The sequence below is a fragment of the Tamandua tetradactyla genome, chromosome 14, assembly GCF_023851605.1.
Source record: "Tamandua tetradactyla isolate mTamTet1 chromosome 14, mTamTet1.pri, whole genome shotgun sequence".
Lineage (NCBI taxonomy): Eukaryota > Metazoa > Chordata > Mammalia > Pilosa > Myrmecophagidae > Tamandua > Tamandua tetradactyla.
In genome coordinates, this window is record NC_135340.1 from 17,955,045 (window position 1) to 17,975,915 (window position 20,871).

General features: G+C 34.7%; 1 protein-coding gene across 8 annotated transcripts in view; it reads left to right on the forward strand.

The window, feature by feature from the left end:
- Positions 1-20,871, forward strand: part of RALGAPA1 (Ral GTPase activating protein catalytic subunit alpha 1) — a 311,810-nt gene that overhangs the window by 149,211 nt on the left and 141,728 nt on the right. For all 8 annotated transcript variants that reach the window (XM_077126931.1, XM_077126935.1, XM_077126932.1 and 5 more), the window contains 7 exons: positions 777-953; positions 12,479-12,631; positions 15,104-15,297; positions 15,551-15,649; positions 16,246-16,401; positions 17,705-17,833; positions 20,722-20,847. In XM_077126931.1, coding sequence (XP_076983046.1) covers positions 777-953; positions 12,479-12,631; positions 15,104-15,297; positions 15,551-15,649; positions 16,246-16,401; positions 17,705-17,833; positions 20,722-20,847 — 1,034 coding nt within the window. The remainder of the gene's footprint in view (positions 1-776; positions 954-12,478; positions 12,632-15,103; positions 15,298-15,550; positions 15,650-16,245; positions 16,402-17,704; positions 17,834-20,721; positions 20,848-20,871) is intronic.

Sequence of the window (20,871 nt, forward strand, 5' to 3'; positions counted from 1 at the left end):
TTTTTAAATTTTTCATTGCCAAGTACAGATTTACAAACTTTCAGAATACCACCAAATGCGTATTTTCATTAAAATGTTCCTTTGGATGATATTGCTGCAAAGAACAGAACATACATGAAACAGAATTATTAGGTAAATGCTAGGGTGCTCAGAACCTTTCTTGAATAATTGCTCCTTGTTAAAGTGGCATTAGTAATATTTAGCTCTGTTTCACTACCACATAGTTATTCTGTTATAATTCTGTAATACACTTGGCGATCAGAGAACAGTGCCTAAATAAAAAGGAGATAGGCAAAACCTTAGTCACCAAGTTTGTGAAGGCATTGGAAAATCACATGCTTCCTGCCTCATGGGCTGTACATTCCTCTGATCTCACTCAAACTGGGAATATGATTTAAGAGAAATATTTTTTAACATATTATATGCCATTGTTATTATACATAACTTTACTAAAGATTTTTAAGTACTTGAAAAACAGTAAGTATATTACAGCTCTCAGTAAATATAAATAAGAACAGTGATAATGTGCCGTATATCTGTTCTGATCATTATTGTTGTTAATAAGCTATGAGAAATTGTTAAATATGTTAAAATTTTGAAAATGCTGCTAATTATGATCTTCATAGTATTAACATTTACTCTTACTGAGTCTTATACAATAGAATAGATTTAGGGGAAATGTAAATGTTTGATCATTTTGCTGAAGTAGCTGTGTTTTCTGTCAATATTGTTTTGTAAATGGGACTCATATATACTAGCATTTCTTCTCCCTGCAGATTTTGGCTTTGGTGCTGACACTGGGATTGCATCTGCTGCTGATATGGATTCAGTTTCTGGCCATCCTCAGAGTGCTGAAGAGCAGGAAGTGGCTAGTCTAACCACACTTCACATAGACTCTGAAACAAGCAGTCTTAATCAACAAGCATTCTCTGCTGAAGTTGCAACAGTTACTGGTAAATTTTTTGAGAGAATGAATTTCTTTCTTGTTTTTAAATGTTTTTTGTTGTAAAATATATATATATATATATATAGCAAAGAAAGAAAAAAGCAATAATTTTCAAAGCACACTTCAACAGTAGTTACAGAACACATCCCAGACTCTGTCATGGCTTACTATTCTACCATCTTAGATTTTTCCTTCCAGCTGTTCCAAAACACTGGAGTCTAGAAGAAATGTTTATATAATGATTTAACAGTCATATTCTTTGGTTAAATCCTACTTTCTCTGTTAAACTTCCTCCTTCTCCTTTGATCATTTTCCCAATCTATAGGGATCTTTGGAAAATGCCCATTCTGACTTTTTCGTGTTGAGAAGGGGTGTTGACACTAAAGGATAGGGGGATGTAATTAATTGATAATCTTGGAGAGGCTGGTCCCTCTGGGTTTCAGGATTTATCTGATCTAGGAACGCTCCTGGAATTACAGGTTCCAGGAGAGCAAACTTAGTATATGAAACCTTTAGACTCTCAGTTTAAGCCCTACATGTTATTTTTTATTTTTTATTTTTTTATATGCTGTATGGTGGGAGTCACATTTCATTCCTTTTCAGTGTGAGTATCTTATTATTGCAGAACCATTTGTGGATTTTTTGGGGGGGGTGTGGGTGGGAAGTGTATGGGCTGGGAATTGAACCCAGGTTTCCCACCTGGCAGGTGAGAATTCTACCACTGAGCTACCTGTGCACCCTCCCTACGTGTTTTTAAGAGTCAACAGGAGCGCCATTTGTTGAGGTTTAGCAAACCATGGCAGTTAGCACTATCTAACTGAAGCTTATGTAAGAGTAGTCTCCAGAATAGCCTCTTGACTCTATTTAATCTCTCTCAGCACTGATGCCTTATTTTGTTCCACTTCTTTTCCCCCTTCTAATCCAGAAAGCATTGTTGATGCCACAGTGCCAGGGCCAGACTCATCCCTGGGAGTCATACCCCACGTTGTCAGGGAGACTTTCACCCCTGAATGTATTGTCCCATGCAGGGGTGTAGGGTGATTTTCTTTCAGAGTTGGGCTTAGAGAGAAGTCACATCTGAACAACAAAAGAGGTTTCCTGGGAGCAACTCTTAGGCCTTGTCATGGATTATCCAATCTTCTCCCCAAGAACATATTTTTATATGCATTTTTAAGCCTTCAAAAGAATCTGTTTAGAATTTTTTAGAGATTTTAAGTATTACTTATTAGTAGTTAAGTATTTGTTTCACTCATTTCTGTGTAACTGTAGAAGGAAAAAAAAGAGTTAAAATAAGAATTCTTGAGAAGAAGCCCATGTACTTCTAGGGTGTTCTGAGAACCCCTAATATTGTTTGCCCAATTTTGGGTACTTAAACACTAGAGTATTTTCTACAGCAATTCTTAAATAAATAACTAAAAAAAAAAAAGTTGAGGGTACTATGCTATACTTTTTTCATTGTAGTTTAGAGTCAGCCTAGATTTTTGTAGATTTCTTTAGCAGAGTATTTATTACAGAAAACATATAAAGCATACTGCTCAAGAAGGCCCTGTTTTTCGATATACTAATATTCTGCATTTATTCAGTAAGTTATGCTTTTCAGAAACTTTTTTATATGTGGTCCACCCCCCACCACCACCACCACCATTACCACCACCACAGGGTAACAGGTGAGGTCTAGGAAATCCAGTCACGTAAAATGTAGGATTACATTGTTGTTAATACAGTGACCAAAGTGAATCTGAGCAACTAGTGGCCCATTCTGGGGGTTCTCCTACATGATCCAAATTCATACTGGTTACAACTGCAGTTTGATACTTCTTATAGGTGGTTATCCATTCTAGCTTAAGTATCAGTGGGCTGAATTTTGCATTCTGTGGTTGACTGGAATTTGCAACACTGGAGCAGCAATTTCTGCAACTCTGAATTAGTTTAGGCACATTTTTTCAGCCAAGCAAGACCAATGAAATTGGGCCATGGGAGTACTAGATAGACAGGAATCCACGTCTATTTTAAAATCCTGCCTCCTCTTCTCCCAGAGGATAACTAAGAATTTTAGCATGCCCCATTGCAAAATGGAAACCGAGTGGAAGAGAGGAGCCAGTTGTGTTAGATTAGCATTCCCATTATCACAGGGTTTGTAGTACTTAAAGAGAGGTATAAGAGAAAATCATTGTTTTATAATAACCATATTTTACTTTAGTTGTCCTTAAAATAAATATATATGAAAAGATATTCAGTATTGCCAGTATCAGGAAAATGCAAATATAAACCACGAGAGATACTACTATGCACGTATTAAAATATGGCTCCAGTTAAAAATACTGTCAGTACCAGGTGTTGAAGAAGTATGGGGGCAACTGAAAATCTCAAACATTGCTAGCAGGAATGACAAGTGGTATAGTCATTCTGGAAAAAGTCAACAGTATCTTAGAAAGTTAAACATACATTTACCATGTGACTTTTCCTAGGTTTTACCTCAGATAATTCTGTGCAAAAGTTCATAACCACGTTATTCATGGTAGCTAAACATTGAAGGCAACCCAAATGTCCAAAACAACTGGGGAATGCATAAACAAATTGTATATTCATAGTATAGAATAATATTCATCAATAAAAATATTTAAATATGAATATATACAAAAACATAGCTGACTCAAAAAACATCATGTTAAGTGAAAGAAAAAACATAAAAGATGATATACTGCATATTATTCCATTTGTATGAAATTCTAGAAAATAAAAACTGTAGTGATAAAACAGATTAAAGTTAACTTGGGATCAGGAGTCAGGACAGGGATCAACTGTCAGTGGGCACAAGGATGCTTTTTAGGAATTTGTGGTTTGCAGATATTTTCTCCCAATCTGCAGATTGTCTTTTTATTTTCATATGAAAGTTCTGTGATGCACAAAAGTTTTTAATTTTTTCTAAGGTCCAGTTTACCTTTTTTTTTCTTTTGTTGCTGTGCTTTGGTTGTTAAGTGAAAAAAATCATTGTCTAATTCAAGGTCCTAAAGATGCTTCCCTATGTTTTCTTCTAGGAATTTTATATTTCTGGTTCTTATATTTAGATCTTTCATCTATTTTGAGTTGATTTTTGTATATGGTGTGAGGTAAAGGTTGACTTTCATGCTTTGGTGTATGAGCGTACTCTTTTTCCAGCTATTTCTTTTGTTGAAGAGACTATTCTTTCCTCATTGGATGGACATGGCATCCACATTACAAATCAGTTGGCCATAGTTGTGAACTCTCAGTTTGTTTTTTTTTTATTAATTAACGGGAAAAAAAGAAAAAAAAGAAATTAACCCAACATTTAGAAATCATACCATTCTACGTATGCAATCAGTAATTCTTAACATCATCACATAGATGCATGATCATCGTTTCTTAGTACATTTCCATTGGTTTAGAAGAACTAGCAACACAACAGAAAAAGATGTAGAATGTTAATATAGAGAAAAAAAATAAAAGTAATAACAATAGTAAAAAAAAAAAGACAAACAACCAGACAGACAAAAACAAAAAAACAAAAAACAAAACAAACAAAAAAACAAAAAAACCTATAGCTCAGATGCAGCTTCATTCAGTGTTTTAACATGATTACTTTACAATTAGGTATTATTGTGCTGTCCATTTTTGAGTTTTTGTATCTAGTCCTGTTGCACAGTCTGTATCCCATCAGCTCCAATTACCCATTATCTTACCTTGTTTCTAACTCCTGCTGGACTCTGTTACCAATGACATATTCCAAGTTTATTCTCGAATGTCGGTTCACATCAGTGGGACCATACAGTATTTGTCCTTTAGTTTTTGGCTAGACTCACTCAGCATGTTCTCTAGGTCCATCCATGTTATTACATGCTTCATAAGTTTATCCTGTCTTAAAGCTGCATAATATTCCATCGTATGTATATACCACAGTTTCTTTAGCCACTTGTCTGTTGATGGACATTTTGGCTGTTTCCATCTCTTTGCAATTGTAAATAACACTGCTATAAACATTGGTGTACAAATGTCTGTTTGTGTCTTTGCCCTTAAGTCCTTTGAGTAGATTCCCAGCAATGGTATTGCTGGGTCATATGGCAATTCTATATTCAGCTTTTTGAGGAACCGCCAAACTGCCTTCCACAGTGGTTGCACCATTTGACATTCCTACCAACAGTGGATAAGTATGCCTCTTTCTCCGCATCCTCTCCAGCACTTGTCATTTTCTGTTTTGTTGATAATGGCCATTCTGGTGGGTGTGAGATGATATCTCATTGTGGTTTTGATTTCCATTTCTCTAATAGCCAGGGACATTGAGCATCTCTTCATGTGCCTTTTGGCCATTTGTATTTCCTCTTCTGGTAGGTGTCTGTTCAAGTCTTTTTCCCATTTTGTAATTGGGTTGGCTGTCTTTTTGTTGTTGAGTTGAACAATCTCTTTATAAATTCTGGATACTAGACCTTTATCTGATATGTCATTTCCAAATATTGTTTCCCATTGTGTAGGCTGTCTTTCTACTTTCTTGATGAAGTTCTTTGATGCACAAAAGTGTTTAATTTTGAGGAGCTCCCATTTATTTATTTCCTTCTTCAGTGCTCTTGCTTTAGGTTTAAGGTCCATAAAACCGCCTCCAATTGTAAGTTTCATAAGATATCTCCCAACATTTTCCTCTAACTGTTTTATGGTCTTAGACCTAATGTTTAGATCTTTGATCCATTTTGAGTTAACTTTTGTATAGGGTGTGAGATATGGGTCTTCTTTCATTCTTTTGCATATGGATATCCAGTTCTCTAGGCACCATTTATTGAAGAGACTGTTCTGTCCCAGGTGAGTTGGCTTGACTGCCTTATCAAAGATCAAATGTCCATAGATGAGAGGGTCTATATCTGAGCACTCTATTCGATTCCATTGGTCGATATATCTGTCTTTATGCCAATACCATGCTGTTTTGACCACTGTGGCTTCATAATATGCCTTAAAGTCCAGCAGCGCGAGACCTCCAGCTTCGTTTTTTTCCCTCAAGATGTTTTTAGCAATTCGGGGCACCCTGCCCTTCCAGATAAATTTGCTTATTGGTTTTTCTATTTCTGAGAAATAAGTTGTTGGGATTTTGATTGGTATTGCATTGAATCTGTAAATCAATTTAGGTAGGATTGACATCTTAACTATATTTAGTCTTCCAATTCATGAACACGGTATGCCCTTCCATCTATTTAGGTCTTCTGTGATTTCTTTTAACAGTTTTTTGTAGTTTTCTTTATATATGTTTTTTGTCTCTAGTTAAATTTATTCCTAGGTATTTTATTCTTTTAGTTGCAATTGTAAATGGGATTTGTTTCTTGATTTCCCCCTCAGCTTGTTCATTACTAGTGTATAGAAATGCTACAGATTTTTGAATGTTGATCTTGTAACCTGCTACTTTGCTGTACTCATTTATTAGCTCTAGTAGTTTTGTTGTGGATTTTTCTGGGTTTTTGACGTATAGTATCATATCGTCTGCAAACAGTGATAGTTTTACTTCTTCCTTTCCAATTTTGATGCCTTGTATTTCTTTTTCTTGTCTAATTGCTCTGGCTAGAACCTCCAACACAATGTTGAATAATAGTGGTGATAGTGGACATCCTTGTCTTGTTCCTGATCTTAGGGGGAAAGTTTTCAATTTTTCCCCATTGAGGATGATATTAGCTGTGGGTTTTTCATATATTCCCTCTATCATTTCAAGGAAGTTCCCTTGTATTCCTATCTTTTGAAGTGTTTTCAACAGGAAAGGATGTTGAATCTTGTCAAATGCCTTCTCTGCATCAGTTGAGATGATCATGTGATTTTTCTGCTTTGATTTGTTGCTATGGTGTATTACATTAATTGATTTTCTTATGTTGAGCCATCCTTGCATACCTGGGATGAATCCTACTTGGTCATGATGTATAATTCTTTTAATGTGTTGCTGGATTCAATTTGCTAGAATTTTGTTGAGGATTTTTGCATCTATATTCATTAGAGAGATTGGTCTGTAGTTTTCTTTTTTTGTAATATCTTTGCCTGGTTTTGGTATGAGGGTGATGTTGGCTTCATAGAATGAATTAGGTAGTTTTCCCTCCACTTCGATTTTTTTGAAGAGTTTGAGGAGAGTTGGTACTAATTCTTTCTTGAATGTTTGGTAGAATTCACATGTGAAGCCGTCTGGTCCTGGACTTTTCTTTTTAGGAAGCTTTTGAATGACTAATTCAATTTCTTTACTTGTGATTGGTTTGTTGAGGTCATCTATTTCTTCTTGAGTCAAAGTTGGTTGTCCATGTCTTTCCAGGAACCCGTCCATTTCATCTAAATTGTTGTATTTATTAGCGTAAAGTTGTTCATAGTATCCTGTTATTACCTCCTTTATTTCTGTGAGGTCAGTAGTTATGTCTCCTCTTCCATTTCTGATCTTATTTATTTGCATCCTCTCTCTTCTTCTTTTTGTCAGTCTTGCTAAGGGCCCATCAATCTTATTGATTTTCTCATAGAACCAACTTCTGGTCTTATTGATTTTCTCTATTGTTTTCAATTTCATTTATTTGCGCTCTAATCTTTGTTATTTCTTTTCTTTTGCTTGCTTTGGGATTAGTTTGCTGTTCTTTCTCCAGTTCTTCCAAGTGGACAGTTAATTCCTGCATTTTTGCCTTTTCTTCTTTTCTGATATAGGCATTTAGGGCAATAAATTTCCCTCTTAGCACTGCCTTTGCTGCGTCCCATAAGTTTTGGTATGTTGTGTTTTCATTTTCATTCGCCTCGAGGTATTTGCCAATTTCTCTTGCAATTTCTTCTTTGACCCACTCGTTGTTTAAGAGTGTGTTGTTGAGCCTCCACGTATTTGTGAATTTTCTGGCACTCCGCCTATTATTGATTTCCAACTTCATTCCTTTATGATCCGAGAAAGTGTTGTGTATGATTTCAATCTTTTTAAATTTGTTAAGACTTGCTTTGTGACCCAGCATATGGTCTATCTTTGAGAATGATCCATGAGCACTTGAGAAAAAGGTGTATCCTGCTGTTGTGGGATGTAATGTCCTATAAGTGTCTGTTAAGTCTAGCTCATTTATAGTAATATTCAGATTCTCTATTTCTTTATTGATCCTCTGTCTAGATGTTCTGTCCATTGATGAGAGTGGTGAATTGAAGTCTCCAACTATTATGGTATATAAGTCTATTTCCCTTTTCAGTGTTCGCAGTGTATTCCTCACGTATTTTGGGGCATTCTGGTTCGGTGCATAAATATTTATGATTGTTATGTCTTCTTGTTTAATTGTTCCTTTTATTAGTATATAGTGTCCTTCTTTGTCTCTTTTAACTGTTTTACATTTGAAGTCTAATTTGTTGGATATTAGTATAGCCACTCCTGCTCTTTTCTGGTTGTTATTTGCATGAAATATCTTTTCCCAACCTTTCACTTTCAACCTATGTTTATCTTTGGGTCTAAGATGTGTTTCCTTAGACAGCATATAGAAGGATCCTGTTTTTTAATCCATTCTGCCAGTCTATGTCTTTTGATTGGGGAATTCAGTCCATTAACATTTAGTGTTATTACTGTTTGGATAATATTTTCCTCTAACATTTTGCCTTTTGTATTATATATATCATATCTGACTTTCCTTCTTTCTACACTCTTCTCCATACCTCTCTCTTCTGTCTTTTTGTATCTGACTCTAGTGCTCCCTTTAGTATTTCTTGCAGAGCTGGTCTCTTGGTCACAAATTCTCTCAGTGACTTTTTGTCTGAGAATGTTTTAATTTCTCCCTCATTTTTGAAGGAGAATTTTGGTGGATATAGGAGTCTTGGTTGGCAGTTTTTCTCTTTTAATAATTTAAATATATCATCCCACTGTCTTCTAGCTTCCATGGTTTCTGCTGAGAAATCTACATATAGTCTTATTGGGTTTCCCTTGTATGTGATGGATTGTTTTTCTCTTGCTGCTTTCAAGATCCTCTCTTTCTCTTTGACCTCTGACATTCTAACTAGTAAGTGTCTTGAAGAACGCCTATTTGGGTTTAATCTCTTTGGGATGCGCTGCACTTCTTGGATCTGTAATTTTAGGTCTTTCATTAGAGTTGGGAAATTTTCAGTGATAATTTCTTCCATTAGTTTTTCTCCTACTTTTCCCTTCTCTTCTCCTTCTGGGACACCCACAACACGTATATTTGTGCGGTTCATGTTGTCCTTGAGTTCCCTGATACCCTGTTCAAATTTTTCCATTCTTTTCCCTATAGTTTCTGTTTCTTTTTGGAATTCAGATGTTCCATCCTCCAAATCACTAATTCTATCTTCTGTCTCTTTAAATCTATCATTGTAGGTATCCATTGTTTTTTCCATCTTTTCTACTTTATCCTTCACTTCCATAAGTTCTGTGATTTGTTCTTTCAGTTTTTCTATTTCTTCTTTTTGTTCAGCCCTTGTCTTCTTCATGTCCTCCCTCAATTTATCGATTTCGTTTTTGAAGAGGTTTTCCATTTCTGTTCGTATATTCAGCATTAGTTGTCTCAGCTCCTGTATCTCATTTGAACTATTGGTTTGTTCCTTTGACTGGGCCATATTTTCAATTTTTTGAGCGTGATCCATTATCTTCTGCTGGCATCTGGGCATTTAGTCAGATTTCCCTTGGTGTTGGACCCAACAATTTGGAAGATTTTTCTGTGAAATCTCTGGGTTCTGTTTTTCTTATTCTGCCCAGTAGGTGGCGCTCGTGGCACACGTTTGTCTGCGGGTCCCACCAGTAAAAGGTGCTGTGGGTCCTTTAACTTTGAAAAACTCTCGCCGTCGGAGAGGTTCGCCAGCCGAAGCGGCATGGAAGAGTGCCAGCCGGCCTGGTGTCCAAACACGGGGAGGGTCACTGGCCGCTGCAGCCCGGGAGAGCGCCCGTCCGAATTTCCTAGTCGGCCCGGGGCACCAAGCGCGGCGGGAGGGCGCCAGCCGCCGCGGTCCGTCCGGGAGAGTGCACCGTTCCCAGGGAGTCACGTGTTTGGAAGGGGCCCCCCCATCACCGTTCTCCGCGGCCTGGGGATTTCCGATCCAATTCTCTCAGTTGGTCCGGGGGGCCGCGCGTGGTGTGAGCGCCAGCTGCCGCGGCTTGAGGGGACTGCCTGTCCAATTCTCCCAGCCAGCCCAGGAAGGGGGAAGGAAGGGACTCCGGCCACTTGCTACCCCGCCCGGTGAAGCCCGCGCCCCTCGGCGATCTCACCAGAGCAGGTTCTCTCAGCCAGTCAGCCGTTCCAGGATGGGGTACGCTGTCTTTTTGATCTCTGTCGTGGCTCTGGGAGCTGTTCTGTATCGTTTCTACTCCCCTAGTAGCTTTTCTGGAGAAGGAACTAAGATCCGCGCGTCTTACTAAGCCGCCATCTTCTCCGGAAGTCCTGAACTCTCAGTTTAATTCCATTGGTCTATATTTCTGTCATTGTGCCAAGACCATACTGTTTTGATAACTGTAGTTTTATATTAAGTTGTCAAATATGGAAGTATGTCCTGCCAGCTTTGTTGTTCTTTTTCAAGATGATTTTGGCTATTTAGGGTTTTGGCTATTTATCCTTTGCTCTTCTATATAAATGTGATGATTGGCTTTTCCATTTCTGCAAAGGAATATGTTGACATTTTTGTTGGGATTTCACTGAATCTGTAAATCACTATCAGTAGACTTGACATCTTAATCAGTTTAGTCTTCCAATCCATGAATATATAATGTCCTTCCATTTATTTAGGTCTTACTTGATTTCTTTTTGCAATATTTGCTGGTTTTCCATATGTAAGTCCATTACCTCCTTGGTTAAATTTATTTCTAGATATTTGATTTAGTTGCTATTGTAAATGGCATTTTTTCTTAATTTCCTCTTAACATTATTCATTACTAGTGTATAGAAGCATTACTGAGTTTTGTGTGTTGATCTTACATCCTGTCACTTTTCTGAATTCCTTTATTAGTGCTGATAGCTTTGCTGTGGATTTTTCAGGATTTTCTGATCATGTCATCTGCAAATAGGGAAAGTTTTACTTCTTTCATTCCAAATTAGATGCCTTTTATTTCTTTTCTTGACTAACTGCTCTGGCTAGAACTTCCAGTACAATGTGAATAACAGTAGTGACAGTGGGCCTCTTTGTCTTGTTCCTGATCTTAGAGGGAAAGCTTTCAGTCTTATACCACTGAGCAGGATGTTAGCTGTGGGTTTTTCATAGATTGCTTTTATCTTATGAGGAAATATCTTTCAGTTCCTAGTTTCTTCAGTGTTTTTATCAAGAAGGGGTGCTGGATTTTGTCAGATGCCTTATATAATACAAATATGTGTTTATTTATTTTTTTATACATATTTTTTATTTAAGAAAACAAACAATATACTTAAAACTTAGAACCACCACAAATGGATGTCTTAGTGTAACCATAGGCATATGTAAAGAAAGTATTCATATAATCATTGTAAAGCCTATGTTTGCTCAGTAAATTTCATAAACCAATTTAAAATTAATACAACAAGGGAACAGATTTACATATAATACAAATATGTGTGTATTTACATTGGTTTTTGCTTTATTATATAAGAAGAGGTCACAAAGGGCAGCAGTTTTATTGCATTCACAATATTGATATTTCTCTGCTAGAAAGAAGTTTAAAATAAAAGAAAAGACCAGTTTCAAGTCATATTTAAAATAAGCTGTATAATGGAGGTGTAAGGTTCAAGAAGACATGGGAAACAGTGCTTATTCAGACTTGGCAGGTTTGCAGTTAGGATTCTCAGGAAGCAGATCTAAGGTGAAACCTGAAAAAACAGATAATAAATGGACCTAGAAGAAGATTAGGGCTCAATGAATAGGAAAAGCATATGGAAAAGGCCAAAGGTATAATGTATTCTGATAAATAAAAGTAGTTTACTTTCATGGCTAGAGTTTAGGAGTACTAGGGGATTGGGGAGAAGTAAGAAAGTTGCAGAAAAACTTGAAAAAAACATACTAAGGAGTTTGGCCTTGTCCTGAGGCCAGTAAGAAACCATTAAAGGATTTAAGTGAGCTAGTAATATTAGATTTTTCTATCTTTTTGCTACCTCATGGAGAATGGATTGAGAAGAAGGAGTGGTTTGTGGGAGATACTGAAGGCCAGGAACTGCTGTAATCCAGGCCAGAACTGATAGTGGCATATGCAGCACCAGTGTCCTGTCACTCTACTCTTAAATTGCCCTAAATCTGAAGTAAGGCAAAATGCAGTAGCAATGGGTACCCAGAGAGAAAACTTAATTTCAAGTTTTCACAGCTAGGCCAGGAATGAGAGTAGATAATTCTAGCTTTCAACAATGACTGCTGTTACCAAATATGTCCAATTTTGATTCCATTCTAGTCCCATGCTAGATATAAAATGAGATGTCTAGGTATAAAATCTTACATAATATTATGATTTTATTGATCAAATTCCCTTGGCCAATTTATAATGTTTTATCTTTTGATGTTTTAAATGTGCCTTTTATTGGGATTTTAAGCATTGCATATTAGGTAGGGTATTAATATACTTTTTATGGTAATTTTATGAAATTATATTTACAGGTTCAGAAAGTGCTTCCCCAGTACATTCAGCTCTGGGATCCAGATCACAGACACCTTCCCCTTCCACACTGAATATAGATCACATGGAACACAAAGATCTACAACTTGATGAGAAACTCCACCATTCTGTTCTTCAAACACCTGATGATCTAGGCAATATTTGGAAATTTGCTATTTTTCCTTTCAGTGTATTAGTGTTATAAAATTATAAATAAGAGATCTTAAACTTGGTTATGCATGATTAATATAATTTTCTAAGCCTTTTGAAAATGTGTTACTGTAATACTTTTTCTTGCTTTTAAGAAGATATTTATACTGATTTTTGCTTATTCTCTTATATTTGATTACATTCCTAGTATTGATGATTACGTTATCTTCATATGTTATCATTTATTAATATAGTGCCACTTCCTAAAACATGAAATATATAATTTGGCATCATTATTCTTAATATTGTACCTGAAGAACTTGCTAACTCACAGGAGAAAGTAGTAGCATTTTTAATTGCCAATCAAGCATTCAGTGAAACAGTCAATCAAACCAATAATTTTTATTTATTTTGATTCTGCAAGTATATCAACTAAATTTAATTAAAGAATAGGGAGTAGCTGGTCTAAGAGAAGTATTTTTATTTTTAAGTAAATGTTAAAAAGTGACTTGGGAAACCTCAGAAATTGAAAGTTTAAAGTTATTTTTGCTAAATTCTGTATGATGTAATAAGTCTCAGGATAGAAACATTTTGCATACGATAAAAAAAATTTGTCTAAAGACATTGTTTATGAAATATTTACTATGAAAAAAGTCAAAAGCTAGTTTTCATTGGTAATACAGCACATTTACTCTATGACCCAAATAAAGAAATTTGAAGTCATATAGCTAGCCGTTTTTTCTTGGGATTAATTGCAATCACCTTACAATTGTATTTTCTCTGACTTTTCTTTTCCTCCTTTTGTTTGTTTACAATTTCTTCTCCAACATTTGGCAAAAAACATAGAACTTACCAAAAAAATTGCAAGACTACTGAAATAATACCTATAAATCTTTCACATAAATTCACCAGTTGTTACTATTTTACCACATTTACTTTAACTCTCTTTTTATCTGCTTTCTACACACACACGTACACCTACATGTTCCTCTCTCTTTTTGTGCTGAGCAAAATTTAAGAGGAAATTACTGATAGTAGATACACTTTAGCGGGTATGTCCTAAGAAATAAGTATGCTTCCTCCATAACCACAATATGCTTAATGCATTCAGGATATTTAATATTGTTACATTACTATTATTTCACTTCATAGTCAGATGTCCCTAGTTGTCCTAATAATGTGCTTTATAGCTACCCCACCAACAGTAACAACCTGATCCATGATTTAACCAAATATCTCATACTGTTGCTTGCTTTATAATCATTTAAACTTTTGTTTCACTTTGGGAAGGATATGTTAGAGAAAAATCAGTTGATTAATTGCTATGTTATGAAAGTGCTGGAGAATAGGGAGGCATTAACCGTGATTGTTAAAGTTGCAATGTTTTTTTGATTTGGATTGTTTTAATGGATTTATACCAGAAGGCTTTTTTTTTTAATGGAGAAAGACTGCTTATTTAGTAATTTTTAAATAATACAACCAATTATTATATTCTTTACATGCAAAGAGAATATAATATAAATTTAAGCATTAGGAATAGCGGGTGTTACATATAACATCAGTACATGGAAAAATTATCAGGCATGAAAAATTATAATGATACTTTCAGTCTACAAAACTCTTAGTTCCCAAAGTTCTTTAGATGCACGGCTCTCCTTACTGATTTTTACCCTTGTCTATTAAATTTCTTTTTAATATTTTTTTTAAAGCTGGAGGAGATCTGTAAACCATCCATTTTGCAGAAGAAAGAATTGTAGCCTTAGAGAGGTTATTAAATAACTTGTATAATGTTGTATAATTAGTGCTAAAAACAAGACTAGAACCCAAGGTTCTCAATAGCTTGGGTTTTACTTTTGGTATTTATTGTTCTTGTTTGTTATATTATCAGTATTAATAGATATAGGAAATACAGTTATATAAATTTAGATTATATTTAATTTTTAGTAAAGTGGCTTTCCATGCTACTGTGATATCTCTTTTAATCCTAGGCCTAACTTATTTGTGAAATTTATAGATAGATTTCTATTGAAAGTTTTAAATTCAAAGAAATAGGTTTATAAAGACTTCCTACAGGATCTGCTTTCAGCCTGAGATTTTCTATTAATTTAGTGATATAATCTGAAATAGCTCTTAGAGAAAAGTGAGAGTATATGCTTAGATATTTGATCTTTAATTATGTCAAACTTAAATTTCTCCATTTCGTACCGGCAAAGTTTTAGTGGTAGTTGTACCCTTTTTTTCCCTAGGCAAATCTAAATAGAAAGACTATTGAATTAGTAATTATTAACCTAGTAAGGAATTATGGACTGATGAGGTTTTGACCATATTAGGAAAAAATAACACTAATGTATATTAATATTTCTTTTATTCACTTTTATAGATATTTAAGATCAGTTGAAGTTGGCTCTTCTGTGCTTTTGTGATCAGTTTTCTAGAGAAATGACTGACATTATTGTATGCCTTCTTTTTTTCTACAGAAATCAGTGAATTTCCATCTGAATGTTGCAGTGTGATGGCAGGAGGTACTCTCACAGGATGGCATGCTGATGTTGCTACTGTAATGTGGCGAAGAATGCTAGGCATTTTGGGAGATGTCAACATTATTATGGATCCTGAAATACATGCTCAAGTTTTTGATTACCTCTGTGAACTCTGGCAGAATCTAGCTAAGGTAAAACAGAAAAGAAAGGACATAGAGCAGAAGGAAAGAAAAATAAAGTATTAAGGAATAGAGGAAGCCTTAGAGAACATTAAGTCAAACCCTTTACTAGAGATAAACTGGCTCCCAGCATGGTGAAGTCACTTAATCATGATTTAAATATATAATCAGTGACAGAAATTGGACTTGAACTTAAGTTTAAAGTATAGCAAATTGAAAGAGAACTTTTTTCGTAAGTTTGTTGCTCTTTATTTGAAAATTATAGATTAGAGACAACCTCGGCATTTCAGCTGATAACCTGACCTCCCCTTCTCCACCTGTTTTGATTCCTCCACTGAGAATTCTCACACCTTGGCTTTTCAAGGTAAGCTTAATATATAAAACATCAGTTTACAAGTCCATTTAGTAGAAAGCATGTGGTCAGTCTTAAACATTTCATTGAAATCTTAGTTATTGTATAGTTTTCCAGAGAACTTATTTTGTAACAGGTACTCTTAGGAAGTTGCTAGGCATTATATAGAATGGAGAATGGGCATACCAAAGTTATTTTACAGAATGCGTCATTTGTATTTGTTTAAATTTCTTAATAAAACCAACGTAAAAAAAAAAACCAAAGTAAATGTAGGAGGGTATGTCTTTTTTGTATTAAAGTAAAATATAAACCTCAAGTTTGTGTCACTGACTATGTTATAAACTTGTAGACATCTGTTTCTTTTTAGCATTATTTATTGTTAGTTATATTTTCCTAAATAAAATAATATGTAGTATTATTTATATTTATATTGTATCATTTTGGATGGTAACAATAGTTTCAGTAATCCTGATTTTTATTTCATTAAAGAAATTGGGTCACCGTAGAAATAAATGAAAACAAATATATCACTTGCTGTTTTCAACTGTTTAAGTATTTAATAAATAGTATTTGTGTTTGAGTATTTAAAATTGTTCTTTTAATTGAAGGCAACCATGTTAACTGATAAATATAAACAAGGTAAACTACATGCTTACAAACTTATATGTAATACAATGAAAAGAAGACAAGATGTATCTCCAAACAGAGATTTTCTAACACATTTCTACAATATAATGCATTGTGGATTGCTTCATATTGATCAGGTAAATATGTACACTATCTAAAAAAGTGTTATATCCATTTATCTTGATTCTCAATTCTGTTTAACTCTTGATTTTTAAGGTCTAGAATTAAAATGGTATCCCTTATGCAGTGGTTTATGTACAAATAACTTCCATGTTACAATCTCATTTGTTCTTGAAATGTGGTTGGAAAAAAAGGGGATTAGTCAAATGTGGTTGGAAATTAAGGGGATTTGACTTAATCCCCTCTTAAGTCAAAGGGGATTTTGACTTAAGAATTGAATGCATTTTTCCCCTAACTTTAGTTTTACACCAACAGTTCACTTTTTGAAAAGGCTAAACCATCCTTTGCTTAGTTGAAAACATCTTCCTTTAATGTTCTAATTTATTTATTCTTAGGCATGTCGTAATTGACCCTTGATTCAGAGGTGTATGGATTTTCTTATCTAGACATGCAGCAGTCAGAGGTTTTTTCCATTCTAAGAATAAATACCTCACTTATTTTTACTACCATCTATTGTATGGCATAGTAACAGTAACCTTAATTTGGCATTTGTATCTGTCACAAAAATTAGATAGTCACAAATATCATTCTTGAGCATTACTTCAGGCATCTTAATATTGGCCATAAAAAGTGTGAGAAGTTGCAAGTCAAGGTATTATAAGCATTTGTATGCCAACATGGTTAAATATGAATTGTACTTATTTAGATAGCATTGAATTAATACTAAAAGATAATCATTATATCTCTTTCTGAAAAATGAAAGAAAACTTGCATAAATTTAAAATAATTTACAGTATTCTATAAACATGTCTCAAATGAGTTACAACCTTTATTACTCAAAGAAAAGGCAGGTTTCGTTGAAGATAAATCAGATCTTACAGCTTAATACACTGCATCCTCTTGGTGAATTCCTAAGGTGAAGTAAAGGAACCAAGTTAATAATGTTTCCTCAGGCGTCTTCACTAGCCACATTATAGGTCATGTGTCTTCAGAGTTATCACATGGAACCAGCTGGATGGCAGGAGAAACTACTCAGAAATTCAGTTTTGTGGCACATGGGCCTTATATTCTTAATAAAAAAAAAGCTGTATTGATGTCAGTTAAACAAATGTGTTTTAAATTTACTTTCCTTTGACAGAATATAATGCTGAGCATTAATTATTTGGTGGAATTAAAATTAGTCCTTTCAATTAGTCTGTCTATATATACTATTAACCTTTTTTTATTATTTCATATATTACCTATTTTTAAGATATTGATTAGTTGATATTCAAGATTACATATGTGATATTCTTTTTTCCTCCTTTCCTTTTTCCTAAGGATATTGTCAATACGATCATCAAGCATTGCTCACCTCAGTTTTTTTCACTTGGTTTGCCGGGTGCCACGATGCTTATTATGGATTTTATTGTAGCAGCTGGTAGAGTGGCTTCTTCAGCTTTTCTCAATGTAAGTTTTTATTTCCTGTTGTACACACTATAACAAACTTTAGTTAACCTAGAGTCAACTAACAAAACAAAGGAAGAACCATTACTGATAAAATATAACAAGTCTGGTGTTCAGCAAAACTTAGAGTGTAATTGAAATTAATTATTTCCCCATATTTGAAAAAAAAGTAAACAAGTAGCTTTCAGGTATAGGGAAGCAATATAATGTGTTGATGAGCTTACCTAGGGACTCTAAAAATGAATTAAATGTGATAAGCAAAACAGGATTTAAAATTGAAGAAACCAAAAAGAAAAAAATTGAGATCGAAGGAAACTGAGGGGTGGAACAAGACATGGCAGTGGTCTAAAGCAAAAGAGTAGTAAGAAACAAGATGAGGTTACTCAGAAGTAGACTCTAGGAGTAAGCTCTTAACTGTAAAACTGCATAGAAATATTTTTCATAAAGCCATGAAACAGTGAGACAATGTCAAGTAATTCAGTATAACTGGAGCAGGTACATACATGCATAGCAGAGATGAGCTAGAGAAGAAAGCAACAGCCATGTTCACAGTGCTGAGGAAGTTGAATTTTATACCAAGAAAGGAATGAGTACTCACTGAAGGATTTTAAGCAGGGAGTGGCATGTACAAATTTATATTTTAGAAAGGCCACTCTGGAGTAAATTATAAATGAAAATTAATAAACAAAGTTTGTGGGGGAAAAAACAATATTTGGGAGAGAAATATCAGTAAGATTGACTAGCACTTTATAACTTGCAGCGCAGCTTGTCATAAATTATATCATTTATAAGTTGCAAAAAACCAATAGTGAATGAGAAGGGGTTCTGTTTGGGGCATAATAAGCTGCCTGTTAGATATCCATCAGGAGAATATGAGAAGGGTAATTGCGTATACAAGTCAGGAGCCCAAGGACTCCTGAGATATACTGAAAATAGATAGCTGGAAGACATTAGCTTATATGTGGTATTTAAAGCTATGCAACTTGAATATAATCACCTAGAAGAAATGTATAATTAAGAGAATAGTCTGTTTTTATAGCTAGTTGTATAACACTATTCCTCCAGCTCCCTAGAGTGACTGTGTTTATTTATTTGGTTATCTTCAGGGCATAGCACAGCACCACACTTAGTAAGTGTAATTGAATGTGTAAGTCTTTACTCAGCATCAAGTATGTATTCAACATTGTGCTAAAGCCCTTCTGTAGGCATTAAACCTTTTATTTCCCTGTGTATGTGCTCCTTTGGGTAGAATAGAGAGGAATATAGAATAAAAGCGATATGTTTTGTCCTCAAGGAGCATATAGTCTCCTGGGGAGATAAGAAAGTTTACTGACAATTACAGAAATGAGGGCATCTAATAGGCACCAAGAGGGAAAACATAGCGTTGTAGTTAAGAACATGTTGTTTAGGGCCAGTCTGCCTGGGTTCAAATCCCAGCACTTATTAGTTGTACAACCTTGGGCAAATTACTTAATTTTTCTGTTTCTTAATTTCTTTATAAAATGGAGAGAACTGACTTCATAGGATTTTTTATAAGGATTAAATTAATATTTTTAATATGCTTAGAACATTTTCTAACATATAGTATGTGCAATATAAGAGTTTACTAAATAAAATAACATTATTTGGTAATTCAGAGAGAGGAGAGATCTTATTTGTTTAGGGGCATCGTGAAGTTTTCATGGAAGAGATATTTGAATAGGCCCTTGAAAGATTAGTATTTTAATAAGTGAAAATGGAGGTGAGAGTAGGTATTCCAGGCAGAGGGAAATAGGCACGAGTAACGTGTGTTCAGAGAACAACAAATAATCCATTTTGTTTTAAATGGTAATCTGTATGTGAGCAGTGGGCAGAAAGAACAGAAAAGTGCTTTAGACCTTTATTACCTACAGTGTAGTCTACAGACCAGAAACAGAAACATTTGGCATAACCTGGACACCTGCTAGAAATACAGAATCTCAGACCGCACCCCAGGCGTAAAGAATCAGAATCTGTGCTAAACTATATCCCAAGTGATTGGTATGGATATTTTTGAGAAACTACTTTGGACTATATTTTAGGTTTGAATGCCTGGGATCAGGTTATAGTGCTTTATTAAAGTTAAATGTTTTAAAGTGAGAGAGAGATGATTGAATCTGTACTTTGGAAATAATAGTTTTAATATTTTGTTAGGTATTATTACATATATAAATCCATTTGCAGCCATTTTCGTAAGTAGGGCAGTATATTAGTAGATGAAGTTCAGTGTTTTGTGGGCAAGCGGGCAAGCGTAAGAGAAAAAAGAAGCGTTCAGTGCTGATATGATATAAATGGCTTAATACAGCTAAGGAAAAAGTTGAAAAGTCACCTTTACCTGTAGTCTAGACATAAATTCTAATTTTGTTTTTAGTAAGCTCCATAGGCAATGTTTTCCTTGTGTTCCTAATAACATAATAACCATCCAGCCTAGCACCTGTTTCTTGAAGATAGAGTTGTTTTAGTACATCCTTAGTTACTTTATTCATCCTTAGGTAGTAACTAAAACAGGTGACATTGAGTCTTCAGCTCATTAGAAGAATATATTATGATGTGTGAGTTTTTAAAATTGAATATTTGTATTTTCCTCAAAATTAGGGTAATTTACGCTAGAAACTAAGCTTTAGCTAAGGCTCATTAACTGTAGCTGATTTCTGCTTATTAGCTGCTCTTGGGGAAGGCTCACCTATTCAATGGGTCACAATTGTTTATATTTAAAGTCTAGGTGAAAAGCTAAATTTTTGTGCTTCTCTCCTTTTTGAATTGTTTTATACTCTATTTCCCTGTGTTGTATGGTTAGATAATAAAACAGTTTTTCTGACAATATTGTGACATAAATAAATACATTTTAAAGATTTAAAAAATTTGACACATAGGCACCAAGAGTAGAAGCACAGGTTCTTCTGGGATCTTTGGTTTGCTTTCCCAACTTATATTGTGAACTCCCTGCTCTCCATCCCAACATTCCTGAGATTGCGGTGTCTCAATTTACAGATGTTAAGGTAAGAAATCAGATGCTAAATTTT